This window comes from Diceros bicornis, chromosome 18 (assembly GCF_020826845.1).
Source record: "Diceros bicornis minor isolate mBicDic1 chromosome 18, mDicBic1.mat.cur, whole genome shotgun sequence".
Classification (NCBI taxonomy): Eukaryota; Metazoa; Chordata; class Mammalia; order Perissodactyla; family Rhinocerotidae; genus Diceros; species Diceros bicornis.
The window spans coordinates 27,161,382-27,177,044 of record NC_080757.1 but is presented as its reverse complement, the minus strand read 5'-3'; the positions used below and the strand labels follow the sequence as shown (position 1 = coordinate 27,177,044).

Below are 15,663 nucleotides of genomic sequence, written 5' to 3'. Positions count from 1 at the left end.
TTGCTTTGAATACAAAGCATTACAAGATGCTCTCTCCCTTTGCCCTGGAGTTTCCAGCTCTAGGTCTGCAGGAGGGGGCAGGCTTCTCAGTTACACAAGGACAAGGGAGCAGCTTCAGAGTCAGTGGGGGCTGGGGCTGGAAGCTCTTAGGGGTAGGGGATGGGGATGAGGGAGATCAGAGTCTTGGATTGTGTGGGGGCACAGGACAGGGAGGTCAGGGCAGAATTGGGGCCTCAAATGGAACTGGCCAGGGCATGTGAGGCAGCGAAGTGCAGACAGGGGTCAGCAGATTAGCTGTGTGACTTTGTAACGTTGGGCAAAGCCCTGGCCTCCTCTGGGGCTCAGGCTTTTCATCTGCAAAATGAGGACCGAACAGTGCGCTCTTAGCTTCCTTCTAGTTTAGATTCTCTGATCTGTGAAAATCAGAAAAATCAGCACTGAGAAACCATTTCCAGTCCCCAACCAGCAGCTGCCTGCTCTGCCTCTGCCTGCTTCCAAAGGAGCTGACACCAGTGTTTGATAGAGTGCCTGTGCGCCTGAATTTGCCTTGGGACCACTGGGCCTTTTCTCAAATCAATCCCAGACAGTGCCCTCCCTCCTTGAGCTGCAGCCCCAGCTCCTATTAGCCTCCTCGCAGACGGTAAAGGTATTTTTTCCTCCGTTAAACTGAAAGTCCATAGTAATTTGCCTGTTGAGCAGGTAGTGCTATGAGAATCTGGGAGATCACATGGCTTCCTCAATGTACCCGGTCAGGCCCCAATTAGATGCATGTTCTGATGGCCTCCTGAGTGCTGCCATCATGGCAGTCTGCTGGGGCCGCAGTGGGTGAGGCGGAGATTGCCTGGGTGTTATCTCTAGAGGATAGGAGGCTGGCTGCTCCAGGGCCAGTGGGCAGTAAGGTCTCCCACCCTGTGGCCCAGCTCTCACTTCCAGCTGATTACAGGCTGTGGCAGGGCCCATAACCTTCCCAATTAGCCGGGGGCCAGGCCCAAGGCCTCTCTGATAACCCGAGCTCCAGTGGCAGCCGCCATGGGGCCAGCTTATCTGGCCTCTCTTATCCTCCCCCTTCCCCCACATACTCAAAGAGTTGTCCTGGCTGTGAGCAGATGAATAACCAGATTGTCCTGCAAGCTCAGCCGGGAAGTCCAGCCCTACACCCACCACTTTCCCCGGCTGGAGGAGGCCACAGCTGTTTTGCACCCCCTGGAGGGAAAGGGCTGAGCCAGGAAGGACTCTTGACTCTAAGCTGCCTGCCGGTTCCCTGCATGGTTGGAGAGAGGTCCTGGCTCTCCATCTTTGCCCCATCCACGTGCCCTAGGCTGGGTTCAGAGGGGCTCACCCTTCCAAGAGCTCTGAACCCATTCCTGGGGAGCCAGGTCATGGGCAATGTGCACAGGCAGCCTGGTGTCACCCCCCTCCCTGTCCTCTTTTGACTGAAACACTGCTCCGGCTGCATGTGGGGGCTGTGCCAGGCACATCAATGTCTCCAATTCAGCCAAAATGGAGAAAAGTTGCTGCTGGTTGGGCAGCCCCCACTGGCTGTGCCCAGGTCCCCTGACATTCCCAGCATGCTTCACTCTGGCATGTGATTTTTTTACCCTACAAGTTCCCAGGCAGGAAGGACTTGGCTTCAGCTACCCTCTGCAGGGCCATCTACTCAGCCTACAGAGTCTAATGTGATTTAGGTCCCCCTTCTCCCAACATGCACAACTGATGGGTTGGAGGGAACTGAAGATTAAATCTCATGTGCCAGGGTTGGATGGGGTGCATGTGAAGAGGGCAGGTACCCCAGGAGCTGCCCCAGCTCCAGCTAGACGGGTGGATGGGAAGGTCTGCTTGTTTGTGAACTCAACTCTTCTGTGGCTGTTACATTAAACTTCACCCCAAACCACACCTGGCTCAGTGGGTTTCCTTCAATCCTCCCAGGCCTCCCCCGGGGCTCAGGGAAGGGGGACTGGGGCTAGCATTAGTCTCCTTCCTGCTCAACACCCATTTTTGCTCCTGCTGCTCCTGTCTCCTTCCTGCCATTCACTTTAGGTCCAGAATTGGGAGGAGAGTGGGCAACAAAATCAGAAATTTGTCATCCAAGGTTCCAGCCAGGTTTCATGAGAGACCCACCTTCACCTGACCATTCTTCCACCTTCTGAGTTTGAAAAGAGAGGCAATTACAAGGTACCTGTCCTAAAGATTAGGCCAGAGTCTTCATCAGGCTCTCCTTCCCACAGTAGCCCACCAGCACACGCCAAGGACCTGACTGGCCCTGACTGCCACAGCCAGGGAGGGTTCGGGCCTGTGGTGCCCCCAGAACTCACTGGCTCTGGTAACAGGCAAGAAGGTTAGAGAATGGGTTTAAATCAGGCCCCACCCAAATTCCAGAGCAAACATTCTCCTTCTCCTTCCTACCCCCTCACTGACTCCCTGCTCAGTTGCGCATGTCGGGGCGGGGGGGTGTTGGGAGCAGGGGCACATGGTCGGGCCCCCAGGACTCTGCTCAGTGCTTAGAAAAGACCCTGACCCCAGCAACTCAGGGATGGACACCAATTGCAGCATGATTTATTGGACAAGACGTGCACTTTTTGACAGGGCCTCAGTAACCACAGTTTCCTTCACTGAACAGTACAGAACCAGGGTAAAGGGCTTACAGACAAGAAAGACAAATCCTTCCCAGGAGCTGAAGGGGAAAGAAAAGAGGAAGGGGGGCTTCTCCTTCCTTCCTCCTTCCCTAATACTCTGGGCCTCAGTTCACCCCATGCCAGAGGAAAGTTGGCCAAGGGAAGCTGGACCATGTGCGCCACAGCCAGGAGTGGGCTGGGGCTGTCCGCTCAGGGCCAAAATCCCCGGCCGGCCATCCACACTTTCCCCACCCAGGCCCCCTGTGGGTGTGGTTAGAAAATACAAAAGCGGATCCAATGCAGGACATCATGTGCAAACAGAAGAGGGGACGGAGCTTCTGCAGAGTCTCTCTAGGCCACAGCCCCGCTGATGGGGGGCAGAGGTCAGAGTGCGCCGAGGTGCTTTGGAGAAGGGTCTCTTCTCGATCCAAGGAGGGTGGGTGGCTGTTGTCACTAAGCTTGGGGAAGACGGTTGGTGAAAGAGGAGCAGAGACTGAAGGGCGGGACCAGAGGGGGGCTTCTCCCCCTCCCTCCAGCAGGTGAGTGGGCCGGCCAGTCAGAAGCAGGCTGTTGGTACCTACAGGAGGCCGGTAGGGAAGAGGCTGAGGGGCTGACTCTCATTGGTGGGCAGCGGAGATCGGTAGCCATCAAAGTTTCTTGGGATGCTGCCGCTGGTGGAACCTGAGCTGTTACTCAGAGTCTCGATGCTTCCCTCTCGCTGTAGTTCTGTAAGACAGAGGAGAAGGCCAGGCCGGGTCAGAGTGTGGTCTGGGGGGTGGGGACACATCCTGGGCCGGGCTGCCTGCCTTGAGACACCAGTCTGGGTCCATTTACATCCTTCTGGGCCAGGGGGCAGCTCGGGTCACAGGGAGGCACAGCCAGAGGAGGAAGAAGCTCCCTTGGCTGGCAGGCTCCAGTTGTTCCCTCATTGTGGGAACCCCTTTAGGCCAGAAGTACGGCCACCCTGATGATTTGTCTGGACCACACTGCCATGCGTGGGGCACGTGCCCACATCTGCACACATACTCAAGCTCAGCCAGCATGTTCCCCCAACTCCACGAGTGGCTCCTGTCCTGGATCCACAGGTCAGGCAGGAGGGGAGAAGTCAGGACACAGGAAGGACCTCAGCTTCCTTGCCTGAACTGTCCCTACCTCTCCTCCCCTGCCTCATCTGCCCTGGAGCTTCCACCCCGTCTCAGCCACTCACTTGCTCACTCATTCTCACCCACACAACCCGCCTGCTGGCCAGGCCCTGGTTCATCTTTGGCACCTCCTGGAAAGTGTCCTGTTTCCCTGCAGGAGGGAATGCCTGGTTTGAGAGGGGCCTACTCCAATGGAGAGGGGGTCCCTGCTTTTGGAGTGCCTCCTTTCTCCCTCTTAGCCCCCAAGTCTCCTAGAGGCCCCCAGAATGTACATGCTCAGAATCGACCTCCTCCACCCCTTCCCTGGCCCCAGCACAGCCATGCTGCCATCTTGGATACGGCGCCTGGCCCCATCTCATTCAGCTGTAGGCATCTTACTTAACTGCCTACCATCTCTTAACTCAAAACAGGTACTGGGGTAGGTGGGTTAGGAATAGACTTCCTTGCATGCTGAATGCAAGGAAGAAGGAATTACTTCTTGCTTTTTGAAAGTGGCCAGTTGCTATCCCCTTTCAGTCCCTCATAGTGGGCTCCGAGATGTGGGCACATGCATCCCGGGGCAGACTCTGGGAGTCTGCCCTAAGCCAAGATGTGGTGACCTGCAATCTCTCCTTCTCCATGTATGCCTGCCTGGAACTGAGGGGGTCTTGCCTGTCCACCTCAGGGGCTCAGGACCTCAAAGCAGTCATCTGAAACAGCAAGGTGTACTTGAATGTTACACTTATCTGGTCTGGCTTGAGACCTTTATTTCCAGCCTGCACCCACTCCCAGGCTCCCTGCCACCATACACATGCAGCACAGCTGGCTTTGGTTAGGGAATGAGTCATGGCCTTTACTCCTGGGCTGGCCATCACTAGCCAGCCAGGAACTAACCACTGACCCTCACTCCCTGCAGGCCACCCCCAAAGCACTGAGGCTGCCCAGTAGCAGCAGCCACAGAATGGATTGGGGGAGTTGTGCTGCCCTCCTTCACAGCAGGCACCTGGGCCCAGGCAGGAGGGGCCCTTAAGCTGCACCAGCCATGTCTGGGGCCTGAGCCCAGGCTGAAAGGGTATGCCCGGACACCAGAATCTCTCAGCGGATGGGGGCAGTGGAAGGAGAAGGCTGTGAACACAAGCTGCGGGCCTGACAATGGTCCCTGGTCTCCAAGAGACACTGGCTGCCCTGTTGGACCTGACCCTGGGATAAGTCGAGTTATCTAGATATGGACAGAAAACAAGGCTGTGGTGTGGGCTCGTTCCTCAGTTTCAGCCTAATTTGAGAGTACAGGCCATTATGCCAAGAGAAGGAGAGGATGGGAAAGCAAAAGAGTAGACCCTGCGATTTCTATATGGAAGCTTCAGATTCCAAGAAAGCTCCTTCAATTCCCTTCTTTCCCCATAAGCAAGCAGAGGAGGTTGTGGGAGATCTGAGGCCCTACTTGATTTCAGAGGCCCCTGCCCTCATGCATGGCGGTCCCGGCACTAGGGGGCGCTGACAGCAGGGCCAGGAGGGCAGGAGAGAGGAGCACGGGCAGGAGCAAGAAAAGCAGGGGCTTCCTTAGGATCTGGACAGCAGGCCCAAGGAAGAAAGCCCCAGATGAAGGAGCAGCAAAGGCCACTAGTCTGGGGAAGGCTGGCTCCTTTCCAGAGCTAGGGGACAGGCCCAATGCTCTTGATGCAAAGTGCAAACACATCCACAGTACCAAGGAAGCCGCGGAGACCGGAGCCCAGAACCAAGCGCAGCACCCCCACTGCCCCTCGGCACAGGCCCACAGCAACCCCCTCAGCAGCCTCGGTGACCCCACCCCACGAGTCTGAGTGGACGCACCTCATCCTATCATGTGACAGTGCAGGGGCAGTTGCCAAAGGGATTTACAAGATGAGTTTGCTGCTCTTGGGGGCCAGGTATATATAGCCTGAGCTGCCTTGCTCATATTTTCTCTTCAGCAATTAGGCCCAGGGTAAGATGGGAGTGGACAGGCTTCTCCCTTGCCCCCACAGCCCAGGGTGACCAGGATTTGCTAAGGTTAACTCCCGTACACCTCCCCGAGCCTCTTCCTCTCCCTTTCCACTGCCACTGTCTGGTTAGGCCTGAGCTTCCCACCTGGATAATTTTAAGAGGTCGCTACTGGTCTCCTGACCTCCAGACCCCCCTCTCTGACCCACCCCACTATCAAAGCCAGAGTGGTCTGTCTATAGCACAAACCTCATCTTGCTTTTCCTCTGCTTAAAAACCTTCATTGACTCCTAACAGTTCTTGGGATAAGGTCTCAACTCCTCAGCACTACAAAATGGCCTTCCATGACCTGGCCCCCAGACCCTACCTCACTAGTGTCACCTGTTATTGGACTTGAGGAAACAAAGTGATAAACTTATGCAGTTTTTGGATCTCTCCAGGCTGCTTTAGGCCTCTGGGCCTGTGCTCATGCAACTCGGTCTGATTGAAAAGCCCTTCCCAGGCTCTCTCAGCTCCCAGAACACCTACTCATCTTCCAAAGCTTAGCACAAGTGCCCACTCCTCCATAGGCCTGTCCTGTTGCCCTAGCCAGGCTCTGCCATGCTCTGTATTGACTCCTGCCCCAGGCCCTCTAACACTGTGCACTGTCTGCTCACATGTGTGTCCCCATCCAGGTGGAGAGCCCCTCAGGGGCCAGATATCTCTGTATCCCTAGTGCCAACCACAGGGCCTGGAAAATAGCTCGTGCTCAAAAAATATTTCTTGAACGAATGAATCAATGAATAAATGAATGAATGATGTGTTAAGGGGAGGCAGGGCTTCTTCCTCAGCATGGATTACTAGTAAAAGAACCAGGAGCCTGGCTGGTCCTGGGCACTTTTCTACATGCCTTCTGTCAAACCCCTTCTCTCTTCTCCTCACTGAGACAGAACCATGAGCGTGTGGGGACGTGGAAGTGGAGGAGGGGCGCACACATGTTCCCCCTTCAAGTCACCCCAGCCGCCCAGCCCTAGGAGCAAGCGGCAAATGGAAATGGGTGGCCTTACCTTCCTCCATCCCGAACACATGCTTTGTTACTGTTGGGTTGCTCACGGACGCTGGGCTGTTGGCATTGTTTTTTTTTTCCTTTTTTTTTCCCTTTTGAAAAGAAAAGCATTGAGGAATCTTTTTGGAAAAGATACGGACAACGATTGAGAAGTACACTGATCTCTGTAAGCAGGTGGAGAGGACATAGGAGGTGTGGAGGTGTCACACTGGGAGGAGGGCAAGCTTGCAGCAGAATTCTCCAGCCAAGGAGGACAGTGACATACGTGTGTAGGGGGTTGGGGACCAACCAGTCTTGGGGGTTCCAGAGATGGAACTGTTGTGACAAGAGCCGAGACCCTTTTCAGTGTGGGGGTGGGGGCAGAGGGGCCACACACGGAGCATGAGGAGCAGCTGTGGGAAGGAGAGAGAAGGGGCCTCTGGCCCATGCAGTGCCGGATGGTGCCCCATGCAGGCGGGTTGCTGGGAGAGGGCGAGGAGACAGAGACAGGCTGCAGAGTTTTCAGGGATGCCTCCTGACGTTTTGACTCAGTGGCCCAGCTTCTGGCTGCCATCCTCTTCCCCGACTCCCAACACCCCCAGGTCTGGACAGCTCTCCTGCAGCTGAGGGGTACTTGTGGGGAAGTCCACCAGCAACCTGCCAGGGCCATAGGAGAGAGAGCTGGGGGCTCTGTGGTGGGGAACTAAGAAAGCATCCGCAGCAGCCCTCCACTTAGGAGAAGTATGTAGATTCTGGCTGGTGGGGAAAAGCTAGCTCTAACGGAGGCTGTTCTCCAGGTTACAGAGCAAGGTGGGGGATGGGGAGGAGCTCCCAGTCAGTGGCTGGACTCAGACAAACGATAATCTCATTGTGACCTCACATTCTCCAGCGACTTTGTGCACCTGGGAGATGGGTGCTGGTCTCCCCATCTTGCAAATAGCAAAACCAAGGAAGAGTAGGAAGTCACTGGCCCTGGGTAGGCAGTGCCCTTGAGAGAGAACTGATGCTGGTGCAGGCACCAGGATGGAGATGTTGACAACTCCAGCATCACTAAGACTGGCTCCCAAAACCCTGGACACTGGCTATGTCCACCCATTCCCTGCTGGTTCTTGTTGGAAAATGGGCCTGCTACCCACAGATGCCCCTCTATGCCATGTGCCGGGATGGGCAAGCCACAGGGACTTGGAATGAGCCGTAACTGAAAGGGAGGAGCCTCGGCTCTCATGAAATAAGCAAAGGAAAGAGAAAGCTCGACCCTCCTGTTGCCCCCACTCTATATGGAGTCTGGCAAAATTCAAAGGTGTCAGAGGGGGCAGCGAGGTGGCTGACCTTGTTAGGGAGAAGCAACTGGTTACCTGGGCGTGTATGCCAAGGGAGACCCAGCTGCCAAGGAGGAGGCAGGAGCACGGCTGCCCACAGACGTCGCCCCACTCCTGAGCTGGGGGCCATGCAGAATGAGGGAGCCTCTTTGCAGTAGTTCACTCCACCATGACTCCACCGTGACCCCTGCTCCCTCATCCCACAGTAGGATACTGCGGCCCCTTTGCAAAGGCGGAGCAGCAGAGACTGGCTCCTGGGAGCTGTGGGTGGGTGCTGATGAGCAGTTCAGGGCTCCGCCTGGGGAGAGGCGGAGGATGGAGGCAGACCCGTGACTATCTCACACAGCGCCAGAGATGGCATCTGGGGACAGGGCATGAGGATGCCTCTGTCTATGGTCTTTCCCTCTGGAGTGCTGGTCCCCAAGACTGCTTCACTCTCAAGGTTCTCCCTGAGGCTGTCCTCTCCCCTGGGTACAAACTCTTCCCTCCCTCAAGGTCACCCCATGCCTGGCAAGGCAGGGACTTCTGGGGACAGACTGGACCGAGGCCTCTTTTCACACACTGGTCACTTTACTAAGCACCATGGTCTCGGTTCCCCCATTCCCTGGGGAGGGGTTGAAATGCTGAGGGGCTAAGGAGCCTCAGAGAGAGCTGGGGAAGCCCAGGTGGGTGGGGACCCCAGCGGAGGGTCAGGAGTGAAGTCCTGCTTTGGGCTTGACCTTCTCCAGGCCTCTTCTAGGCTGGATGGCAGTGGGGGCAGATGGCCAATCAGAGACCCTGAGGGAAGCCCCTTTGGCTTCTGGGGGGTGGAGGAGGGTAGTGAGGAGGGTAGTGTTGTAGAGAACCCAAGTCTCAGGACTCAGAAGGAGGCCTGTTTCTGGGACCTGTTTCTGGGACCTAGGAGGGCAGTGGGGTGTGTGTGTGTGTGTGTGTTTGGGAAGAGGATGCCTGGGACCCCTGGTTCAGCCTCCAGGCAGCCCCGGCTCTTCCCCCACCACAAAAGGAGCAGCATCTACGCCCGGCCCCTCCAGTGCTCAGAGGCTCCAGCCAGCCCTGCTCTGTACACTTAGAGCCTCATGATGCTGCTCATTAAAGGGATTAGCAGAGCACTTTTATTGGGCCCTGGCTGCAGCCACACACCCCAGTTCCAAACTAACCACCCAAGCAGCCTGGTGGGAGTAGGATTAGACCTCAGGGCCACTCTTACCCTGCACCCACAGCCTGCCCTTTTCTGGCAGTAAGAAAGGGAGAATGCTCCCCACAACCCTACCCCACAGCCTCCAGGACCTGAGATGGGGGAGGCGCGGGGTCTGCCCAGTTTAGGGTAGTTTAGGAAAGCGGTTAAGAGCACAGGCACTCTGCAACCTGGGAGACTTTGGGCAAGTTACTCAATAGCTCTGTGCCTCAGTTTCCTGCCATGAGGATAACAATGTCTGTTTCATAGCGTGGTTGTAAGAATTAAATTAAATAATGCATGTAGAGTGCATCACAGAGTGCTTAAAGCTTCCAGTCAGCAAATGTGAGTTACTATTATTGTTGCAATTGTATTAGTGATTGTGATTATCCGTGGGACCTCAGGGTCCCTCTCCATCTTCCCTCCCCAGCAGGTGTCTCTGCCATCCAGGCTCCTACCAGCTCGCCCCTTGCTGGAGCTTGGGAAGGATTCTTTCTTTTTAATCAAGAAATGGCCCACGGAGGAAGATGGCAGATATGTGTTTACAGCTTTTCATTTCCCTCCTTGCCTCTTTGTAAATACCCTATTCCAAGCTGGAAAATAAATTTCCAACTCTGTTGACATGCATCGATTTTTCCCTCCTGCGTCCACCTCCCAGTTCTCCCCCATCAGCAGGGCCTGTGGTGAAGCCCCTGGCCTGGGACGGGCTTAGTGGTAGCCCAGGGGAATAGGAGGCCCCAGAGCACAGAGCAGCCAGCCAAACTGCCCTATCTTGCCCAGTGCCCAGCTCAGAGGAGATCTGCAAACAGAAACAGTTCCAATCACCTTCTGCTGTGATGGTTCTTGGCTGGAGAGTGAGGTCGGTGGAGGGGGGTGTCTTTTGACTAGGTTAGGGATTTTCAGCATCTTCCCTGGATAGGATATGTGGAGAGGAGACCAGGGGACCACAGGACTGCTGCAAGTTTAGCAAATGGATCCAAATGGGGTCTGCCTCAAGCAATCAACTTTGTCAGCAAGGGGCCTGCCAGCAGGGCCTGGGACCAACCATGCAAACTGGGGCTTGGAGAGAAAAGGGCTAACGAAGTGGGGGACTTGAATGCATCCTGGGCTCAGCTGGATTGGCAGCTTCCTGCTGCTGGAACCCGCAGAGATGGCCCAGATGCCAACTAGGAGGTGGCCCTGGTGGACACAGCTATGGGCTGCTTGTCTTACACCAGTCCTGCGCCTGGAAACTACTGCTCTCTCCTGCAGAGTGTGGCTGAGGGAAGCAGAGATCGCTTCAGGGAGACAGAGATGGAGTTGGCTGAGAATGATTCTAGAAACCCTGAGAGCCCTGTCAGAGACCACACTCTGGGTTGGAGCCAGCCTCAGCCCCAGAGCACTTTCTAGGAGGTTAAAAGGGCAGCAGTTAAAGGAGGCAGCCTGTAGGGAGGCCCTGCTTGTCTTCACACTCAGACACGCCCACCTTCGAGGATGCCCTGCTCCCCTACACCTTCTCTCCTCGGGCACCTCTCCCAGCTCCACTCTGCGGGTCCGTTCCTCTCACCCTCAGGCCCCTCCCTCAGGCTGCAGAGCTAGGTTGCAGAGATACCAACAGACCACGATACTCTTTGTCTAGCACGGAGGTCTTGGGAGGATGGGGGCTGGGGGAGACTCAGAAGGGACCACCTTTTCCTTCTAGCAGGGATTTTTGTTCCCTTCCCAGGCATGCTTGCAGAAGGGAGGGCAGCTTCTCGAAGCTGAGGGGCTGAGGATGAAAAGGCTCCTCTGTGTTCAGATAATAGGAATCCTGGTTTGGGCTGATGGAATCCAGGAACAGATGAGAAGCAGGGCTCACTCTGGCCTGCTTATCTCCGGGCTTAACACCTATGTCTGAGCACAGAGCCCTGGCTCACTGACGCCACATAACTTCTGGTGATCTTAGCGTGCACACACAGCCTGACGTTCCTGAGAGCTTGAGCCATTGGCCTGAGGCCTGCAGCCCCTGGGTAGGCACGTGCCTTTCTTCCTGGCTGGAGTCTCTTTCAACCCCCAGGGCTCCCACAAAGGCGCTTCTATCCTCCTGGCCCAGCTCTTGTTCCTGACCCCCGCAGGTACTGAGACTCAGAATGTCACAGGATGAGGCCAAGGCCACATGGCCTGCCCTGCCCCCCAGCCCCCAGTCCCACACAGTGAGGGTAAATACCTGGTGCTCCTGGCTCAGGGTACCATGAACTGCCTCCCTTGGCCACTGGGGCCATGCATGTGCCTAATAACCTCAGCGTTTGTGGGGAGACCTGAGCCTAGGGAAGACCTCAGATCCTCCTTCAGACAGAGGTGTAATGACAGCAGATGAGCATGCTGGAATGTTGGGGAAGGGAGAATAGAAGTAGAAACAAAAGGCAGAGGGAGGCCTGAGGAATGAGGAGGACTCAGGAGGGAGGACCCATGTTCAAAAGGCCTCTTTCTTACCGCATCCTCCACCCCCTTTCTGCTGGAGCCAGGTATGTGTGTGTATGTGTGTGTGTGTTGGGCTGGGAGCAGAGCATTTGAGTTCTAGGTAGAGCAGCTCACAGCCCAGCCTCAGATTCCTTCACAGCCTTTGAACAGCGGATGAGCAACGATGGTAGATGGGGTCTTAGCCAGAAGGTATGCTGGCCTGGTGGGGGCTGGAGCCTTTCCCCAGTTCCCTCATATAACAGCTATGATGCAGCACCAGTCCCAGGCAGAGAAAGACTCGAACCAAAAATGCTGCTACACCCCACTCCCAGGAAGCCCATGTTACCCAAGCCCTCCCAAGTCTTGGCTTCAAAGGAGAAGATCACAGGATCCCCCACCCAGGCCACCTCGACCAGTCCCCCACGTGCAGTGACCCTCTCAGTGCCACTATATTAGTATAACTTTAAATCCTGACCAAGGCAGAGCATGTCCTGTCACAACATATTATACACGGGGACAGCAGAAGCTGAGCTGACCTGGCTCATGTTTCCCTGGTTTTGAGGTATTTGATAAATCTGGCTGAAGCCATGCTTAAGATCAGCCAGATGTAGGAGCAGCCCTGAGCTGAAACTCCCTTGGATGGCAGGAAGGAGGGGTCCTGTAGTAGGAGGCTGAGAGCTTCCTCTAGCCCCAGTTCTGCCAGAGACGTGCTGAATGACCTGGGCAAGTCACTTCACTTCTCATCTGCTTCATCATCTGTCAGGCAGGAGGGGAGGGGCTGCTCGGGCAACCTCCCTGGGCGTGCGAGGTTCTAAAGAGAAAGGACGTGATGGGGCTTTAAGAAGCAGAACACACACTGAACACGTGAGAGACCACTATTATTGCAGTGGCGTCCTGGTTAGAAAACCAGCGTTGCCATTTCTGGTGTTTCAGCAGGCTGAGGCCCCTGGAGAAGTGCTCCTCACCCAGGAGGGCCTGAAATGCCCTCCTAGCTGCAGGTCCTTGGCACGACACCGGGGGCAGAGCCTCGGCAGATGCCATCTAAGGTACACTCAGGGCTGGGCAGCCCAGCGGCACGTCTTTGGTGGTAGAGAATGGCCAGCCAGGTGCTGTGACGTGACTTCTTGGTGTGCGTCTGCATGTGGGGCGGATGTGGGTGCTCATGAGGGCCCTGCAAACATGCCCACTCAGCATGGCTATGAGGAGGAGACAGGGCTTGGAAACTCTCCCATGGAACCAGGTGTCTGGCAGCTGGCCTGGACCTGCCTGTCTCCTAAAGTCCAGCCTCGAAGCTCAGAAGATCCCACTGAGCGCCCAGGCGGGGTCTTCCTGAGCTGCCTTCCAGGGCTACGAGACAGCACAGGGGCCTGCAGACCACAGGAGAGACGCTGCTCCTTGAATGCTGCTGGCCTGACGGGCTAGAGCCACATCTGGTTCTCATTCAAATGTCCAAACGTAATTAAATTCTCTCCGATGCAGCGGAAGAGTTTGGTAAGATGTGGCTTTCTCCCTTTTCCATCAAGGTTAAGAAATCACAGTCTCTCATTCCACTGGCTGACCCACTCTCCTCCCTGCCACCAGTCTGTCCTATTCTGCAGAGGCCAAGGTCCAGGCTCTGATCTGTTTTCTAGAGCTAATGGGGCTGGGGCCAGTGTGGGGTACAAGGAGCCGCCCTCCCCCACTGTCCCACTTACCCACCTGAGAGGATTAACAGCTGAGGCCAAAGCAGCAGGCTGGAGACTGAGCAAGTCAGTGCACTGTGGGTTGGGTGGGGATGGGGAGGTGAGCGGCCCCCAGCACACAGCTGCCACACCCAGGCTGGCCTCAGTGACACACCAGTGTCCTCCTTCCACTGCCTAGATGTGAGGTGTCTTGTGATACTCTGCCAAGGGATCCTTTCTTTGTAGTTCCTCATAATAGGAAGCACTTGAGAGTTAAGATTCCGGAGTCTCTGGTCTGGTCTACAGCTCCTCTGTGGGAAATGGAGCTTCCCACAGTCAGGGCAGTGTGAGGCCATCCCTCCTGCCCCTCACCTCTCACCCTGCAGCCTAGGGACTGCTGCAAGGAGACCCCCTGCCCCCCTGCGCTCCCCCACGCACGAAGGAGGGGAGGCAGGAGAAATGCTGGCGGGACGGAGAATGGCAAGAGCAGCGTAGGAGCCCTCTTAAGGAATCCCCAGGACCCCCAGGACCCCCATGTCTCACAAGCTTTGCTCACAGGCTTTCTGGCCTGTCAAGGCTCTGAACAGGTTAACGGGCAGCAGGGTCCAAGGCACAGTCTTCGGAGAAGGAGGGGGGCCTGCTCAACAGAAAGAAGGCCCACAAACTCAAGGCTTCAGTGCCTTTCCCCAGCCTCCCATTCAGGACTTCCCCAAATTCAGGCAGAATGTCCCCTAGATGAGCTGCTGCCCTTCCCAACTGAGTATCTTCAGTTTACGGCTTCTTTTTACTTAGGGATTTATGACTTTCACGGTAATAGGTTCCATTCTACTTCCTCTACGCCTATTTTTGTAATCTTTGTGCTACAGGCTTTACGAGTTTCTTAATAAGTCAGGGTATTTTTCCTTTTGAAACAAATTGTCCTGCAAGTTAATGACTTACAGTGGGTGTGGATGCTACCCAGAGACAGATGGGGGCTCGGGAGAGGATAACCAGGGTGGGGTAGGGGAGAATCTTCTAGATTAAATAGAGCTGTGTGGAGATCTCTTTCAGACTCTTGGCCAGCTCCTGTGCTCGAGTCCCCCATGCTGCTCACCAACATCCCTATCAGAGAATTAGGACCACTCTCAGGTGCACATGGCGTTCCCATGCCAAAGAATGCTCACCCCGGGGACAGGCGCGCACACACACAAAAGTTAGTGTGAACCAACCAACCCCAGCATCGCTGACCTGGCTCCAAATAGGAATAATTTTGTGTATTTGTTTCCAAATGGTAAACTTTACTAATGGGTTTAATTTAATTTCTTGGTAGCATTAGTGCCAAAGCCATGTGTCTGATGCCTTCATATCAGTGAAGAAGGTTTTAAGGAAACTAACCCAGTTCTTCTTTTTTTTTTTTTTTGTGAGGAAGATCAGCCCTAAGCTAACATCCGATGCCAATCCTCCTCTTTTTTTTTTGCTGAGGAAGACTGGCCCTGGGCTAACATCCGTGCCCATCTTCCTCTACTTTATATGGGAAGCCACCACAGCATGGCTTGATAAGCAGTGCATCAGTGCGCGCCCGGGATCTGAACCCGCGAACCCCAGGCTGCTGAAGCGGAGCATGTGCACCTAACCACTTGCACCACTCGGCAGGCCCCCAACTAACCCAGTTCTTGGTCCAGTTGTCCTAAGCCAAGCCTAGCAAAGAGAATGGCAGTGGGGCCAAGGTCTTTGTTGCCCTCGTTAGGGTCGGGTCCGTTCTCTGGAACCCACAGTCTGTGGCTGGGAAAGAAGCACAAGTCTCAATTAATTGCTGTGGTGCCGCCTGTCCAGATGAAAAAGCTGGGCGGATGCCGGGTGCGCCTTTGTGCTCTGTTCACAGACTGGCTGCTGGTGCCGGAGCTCTATTCATTATTCAATTCAGCCAGCTCAGACGAGCCTTTCCATTTGCTCCTCCAGGAGGAATAACAAATCTAGAAATGCAATTCCACTTTGGTGTATTAAGATATTGATTTGCCTGTCGAGTGGAAGTGCATTTGTTCTGTCAGCCCTCCTGAGGGTAGGAAGGGGTTAACCAAATGTTTATCACAAGGCTGGCTTCAGAGTTGAAAGTAATGTGATCAGTAATGAATTTTGTGTTACATTAGGTTGTATAAATGGACAGACAAGCGCAGACAACAAGTGGCCAGGAGTCGGGGCTAATCTAATGATGTAAAAATAGAGACAGCACCAATTATACTAGGGGCCAGCTCCAGGCTCCTGCAGGGACTGCAAATGAATAGGTACAAATCAAATTACTCACTAATAGACGCACTACAAGAGGGGCAGTCAATGGTAAATGCATTAGAGCCTAGTGACCTCTCTGCTCTGCACAGCAGAATCCGAAAATTTGACTT

General features: G+C 55.1%; 1 protein-coding gene across 6 annotated transcripts in view; it reads right to left on the bottom strand.

The window, feature by feature from the left end:
* Nucleotides 1-2,524: 2,524 nt before the first annotated feature.
* Nucleotides 2,525-15,663, bottom strand: part of BCAS3 (BCAS3 microtubule associated cell migration factor) — a 559,119-nt gene continuing 545,980 nt past the window's right edge. For 4 of the 6 annotated variants that reach the window (XM_058560481.1, XM_058560483.1, XM_058560482.1 and 1 more), the window contains one exon: nucleotides 2,525-3,338. In XM_058560481.1, coding sequence (XP_058416464.1) covers nucleotides 3,190-3,338 — 149 coding nt within the window. In that variant the 3' untranslated portion in view covers nucleotides 2,525-3,189. Of the gene's footprint in view, nucleotides 3,339-6,738; nucleotides 6,830-15,663 lie in introns of all 6 variants that reach the window. The other 2 variants (XM_058560485.1, XM_058560487.1) reach the window with 1 other exon arrangement.